The sequence below is a fragment of the Tinamus guttatus genome, unplaced genomic scaffold (genome assembly GCF_059628265.1).
Source record: "Tinamus guttatus ecotype Peru unplaced genomic scaffold, ASM5962826v1 Tinamus_guttatus_pri_ptg000386l, whole genome shotgun sequence".
NCBI classification, from domain to species: Eukaryota; Metazoa; Chordata; class Aves; order Tinamiformes; family Tinamidae; genus Tinamus; species Tinamus guttatus.
In genome coordinates, this window is record NW_028288920.1 from 651,287 (window position 1) to 655,418 (window position 4,132).

Genomic DNA, 4,132 nt, shown 5'->3' on the forward strand with positions numbered 1-4,132 from the left:
AGCTGCTCTTGCCCCTGAGGTTACCTCCAGCCCCTAATTATGTTGAAGGGCTCTCTTCTGGCATTGCATTCCCAACCCAAGGCATTTTGGAGTCTAGAAGTCGGGAGCTGGTCTCCATCCCTGCAGGAGGTGGACACCTCCCCACCATAGAGCTGCCTATGGCACATGGGGGGACCAGGAGGTCACTATCCCCAAGGGACAGATGCTCCGGCTTTGCGGAACCACGGGGCTGCCCAGTCCCTCCTTGCCGCGTCTTCCACTGCTTCAATTAATGAAATTACAGCCCAACATCCTCCCGTTCCTAGGTCCATTTTACATGGGTCGGAGGTTGTCTTTATTTCAATGGAGTGGAGGATTTTCTCTTCTGCTCATGCGTATCACACATGGTGGTGAATAATTCACACCACCTGCGGTGAGATGGGCTTCTCAGATGTGGTCGAGAGCTCTCTGGTGGCTTTTGGTCCCTCCATAGACCTGGAGAAGCTCTTGTCCTGGTGAGCCATGCCAAATTTCATCTCTTCCTCCACTCTTTGGCCCCTTCTTGGCCTCTTCTCTGTGGAGTTGGATGTGCAGCTGGTGTTAGGATCTTTGCATCAGTGTTCCTGGCGTTGCAGGCACTGGAGAGCTTTGGAGTCTAGTTGCTTTCTCCTATCCAGGTGGATTGTCCTAAGGGTGAAGGGTCTGTAACCCAGCACATACGTGATCCATTCTCTGTTTTAAGAGATGCAGGCAATTAATTGACTCTCAAGCAAAGTCTGAACCTCCAGCTTCCTCATTGCACTGGTTGCCTCCATGTCCCACGTGACCAGAAATCAGGATTAACAGAGGAAATCGGAAATCCTGACTAGCAACCTTCTCTTGGGGAAAAACTATCAGAGTTCTTAAAAGAAAGGCCAGAAGAAGGGAATGACATGGCGGGAAGGACAGGGACCTTAGTGGACAAGGGTGTCAAGGGTGTCCTCAGGAGATACCAGAAGTGGAGAAACATCAGGATTTAGGAAGATACTGGAAACGGAGAAACTTTGGGGTTTAGTGACGTTTGAGGGGCACGAGAGAGGGTTGATGCCGAGGATGTTGCTGGTGGCAAGTGGATGCTCCAATGCACAACTCATGGGATGCAATGGGTAGCGGAGGTGGGCACATGCTGATGGACACGAGCGGGATGGGGCGGGGGACACGTTCTGGCTCTGTCCTGACCTAAGCAGAAGATTGAGCTCCTGCTTTCCCCTGCAGGTTCCCAGGATGTGTCCCGGACATCATGCTTCCCACTGGGGACACCTCAAGGGACACCGCCGTGAAACACCTCCAAGGCTGCCAACGAGGCATCCCCGAGCGGAAACACCAGCTCCCAAAGCTCTTTCCCGGCCATCCCGCGTGCTGGTCACAGGGCCGTCCCCAGCACCCACACATCCCGCTGCCTTTCCCCTCCCGCCCCAGCCGTGGGGAGGAGCTGAAGACCTTCTACCAGGTGAGGACGGGGGGCCACCTGGTGACAACAGTGGCAGATGGAGCCAAAACCCATACATGTACTTGAGGATTGCACCAGGGACAGAATTCGGGCACTGGCAGAAGCCTGGGGGAGACAGGAGCATCCTGGATGCAACGGATACTGCCTGTGTAGCCACAAAACTGTGGGATCAAGGAGATGAGTGTAGGTATTGACAAGACGAGCATGAGTATTGACAAGGTGAGCATGGGTATTGACAAGACGAGCGTGGGTATTAGAGAGATGAGCGTGGGTGCTGCTTCCCAGTGTGGCTGCCAACAAGCAGGGACATCTCGGAGCTCACCTGCTCCTGGAGCTCCTGCACCATGCACGAAATCCCACTGCAAGCCGGGCTCCGAGTGTGGAAGAGCAGGAGCCAACACGAGTTTATGCACTGCTGCTTTCATGCTTTGATGCATGCAACCCTAAATAACTTGTTCTTCGCTGCTTCTAGTTGGCCCAGCAGCACCGGGAGTTTTACCGTGACAAGACCGGGGCTCTCCATGCTGTTCCCTACTTCGTGTTGCCCCCAAAGCAGAAGGAGCGATATCCTCACCCGCTGGACCTGTGAGTGCCAAGCGCTGCTCTCCCATCCGGCGGTGGCAAGTAGTGCCAGAACAGGGGTTATTTGGGCAAATCCAGTGCAGGTATTGGGGCAAAACCAGTGTAGCGCAGGCAACCTGTACCTGGTTGCACCATAAGGCCCTGTGCATATAGGCTGGGACAGGTGGGAACATTGCAGCTTGGGCATCAGTGCAGGGGCTGTGGCAGTGTGCTGGTGGTGCATGGAAACGCTCTGGAGCTCCCCAGATCTGCATGGATGACTTGAGAACGCTGAAGGCAAGGAAGGAAAATGCAGTGCCACTGAAATGGGGTTTAAATGTTTGGATGCTGCTTTCCAGTGCTGCAAGCACAGCGGGTGCCTTGGCGACGGCTGGATAAAGGAATTGAGGTTTTCAGCAGGGGTGAAAGGAAAGGGGACGTGCTGGGGATGGGAAGGAGCTCAGCCCGCTGTTGGAGTGTGGGTATCTTCATTAAACTTGTCCAGAGCCTGCCCTGGCCCTGTGGTTTGCACGGAGCTGCAGCCGCTGGGAGGCAGCTGCGCATCAGCAGAAATGCATGGGTGCCCTCTAGTGCCACATTCACCCAGCTCAACAGGGAGAAAAATGAAGTATTTACACCCAGAAACAGCGCTTCACTCATCATCAAGGGGCTGGGGAGCCCCCTGAGCAGCTGGACCGCGCTCAGCAGCGCGCGGCCGCGAGCAGAGCGAGGACCACGAGCTGCTTGTCCACGAGCACAGATGGACAGATGCTCATGTCCCTCTCCCCTGTGCTTTCCCAGCAAGCGTGTTTGGACAATGGGGTCTTCTAGGTTGGTTGTTGGTTGGGTCATGGCCTCTCATCCTGTCACCATGCACTTCTCAGCAGAGTCCGTCACCATCCTCTTGATATTCCCCTACCCAACTCCTGCATCTCTGCATCCTTGGGTTCCTACCTTCTCTTTAGGTAGCTGGCAGCAGTAATAAAACCCTCTTTGCCTTCTTTTCTGGGCTGGACAAGCCTAGATCTCCTTGGCCATCGTGCTCCAACCCATCTTTGTTGTCTTCAGTGGACTTGCTCCAATATATCCATGTCCATCTCGCACCAGGAAGCCCCAAATGCGACAGAGCGCTGCAGATGGGGTCTGGCAAGGGCTGAAGAGAGGGGATGGGTTTCTCCATTTCCATCTACTCTGTAACTGTGTTTCCTTGCTCTCTTCCTCCCCAGGCCACCGCTGAGCTGGAAGACCCGGTGGCACCTATTCCGCGTGTCCCCAGAGAACCTGCGCACCTACCAGACCTTCCCCTCTGGGAAGAGGGTCACCGCCAAGGAGAGGGAAATCCGGGACAGCTTTTTTGAGTACAGAGCATGAAAGCCGGCACCGGCATCACCCCACACCACCCTGGGAGCCGCCGGTTTCCCCAAGGAGGCAGCCACAATAGGAAAATAAATGGGAAAATAAAGCACAAAACCACAAGAGCGAAGACACTGTGTAGGACTATTTAGTGCTGAGGATGCAGCTTTCCTGCAAGCAGCCTTATGGGGCAGATAAAGGAGACCAAGGCAGGAATGATGTGGCCAATAATCTGCAGGCAGCGAGGGGCTGGGAGGAAGAGCCACCAGGTCAACCCATGCATGCTGGGCTGGCTGGTGGCACCAGGACAGCCTGCAAGGCCATGGACAAACCTCCTGCTCAAGTTGGGTGCAAAATCCTGCCTACACGTGCATGCATGGGCTGGTACAGAGCTTGCACCAAGCATGTGGAGGTGCAACCCTCCAATGCCTCCTCTTGCACTGGAACTGCTGGGAGGGACGGCAAAACGGGGCACCCAACACACATCCCACTGCACCGCCGGGAACGGGAACCTGCTGCGCTCTTTCCTGTGCACTCGCCCTGTCGCAGCCTGCAGCTCCCCAAGCTGTTTCCCATTTATCTTGTTCACAATCAGCCTCTTCCAAGGCCTGTGATGGATTTATGCACGCAGCACCTGATTTGAAATGCAAAACCGCCCAAGCGATGAGGGGCTCTTTAGAGTAGCTATTTTGGAAAGCGAGAGATGTTTTTAGTAGCTTTTTATTGATTTTTTTTCCCCCACTCCCTGAC

The 4,132-nt window shown here is 54.8% G+C and overlaps 1 protein-coding gene across 1 annotated transcript; it reads left to right on the plus strand.

Moving 5' to 3' along the window:
• Nucleotides 1-417: 417 nt before the first annotated feature.
• On the plus strand, nt 418-3,400 carry CIMIP2C (ciliary microtubule inner protein 2C). Its single transcript, XM_088530765.1, has 4 exons — nt 418-494; nt 1,438-1,468; nt 1,941-2,053; nt 3,256-3,400. The coding sequence occupies exons 1-4, from the start codon at nt 418-420 to the stop codon at nt 3,398-3,400; spliced, it is 366 nt and encodes a 121-aa protein (XP_088386891.1).
• The last annotated feature ends 732 nt before the right edge of the window (nt 3,401-4,132 follow it).

Coding starts and splice junctions, on each gene's coding strand:
- CIMIP2C (XM_088530765.1), top strand. CDS start 418: ATGGGCTTCTCAGATGTGGTCGAGAGCTCTCTGGTGGCTTTTGGTCCC. Junction 495..1,437: donor CTGGAGAAGCTCTTGTCCTG/GTGAGCCATGCC, acceptor CTCCCGCCCCAG/CCGTGGGGAGGAGCTGAAGA. Junction 2,054..3,255: donor TATCCTCACCCGCTGGACCT/GTGAGTGCCAAG, acceptor CTTCCTCCCCAG/GCCACCGCTGAGCTGGAAGA.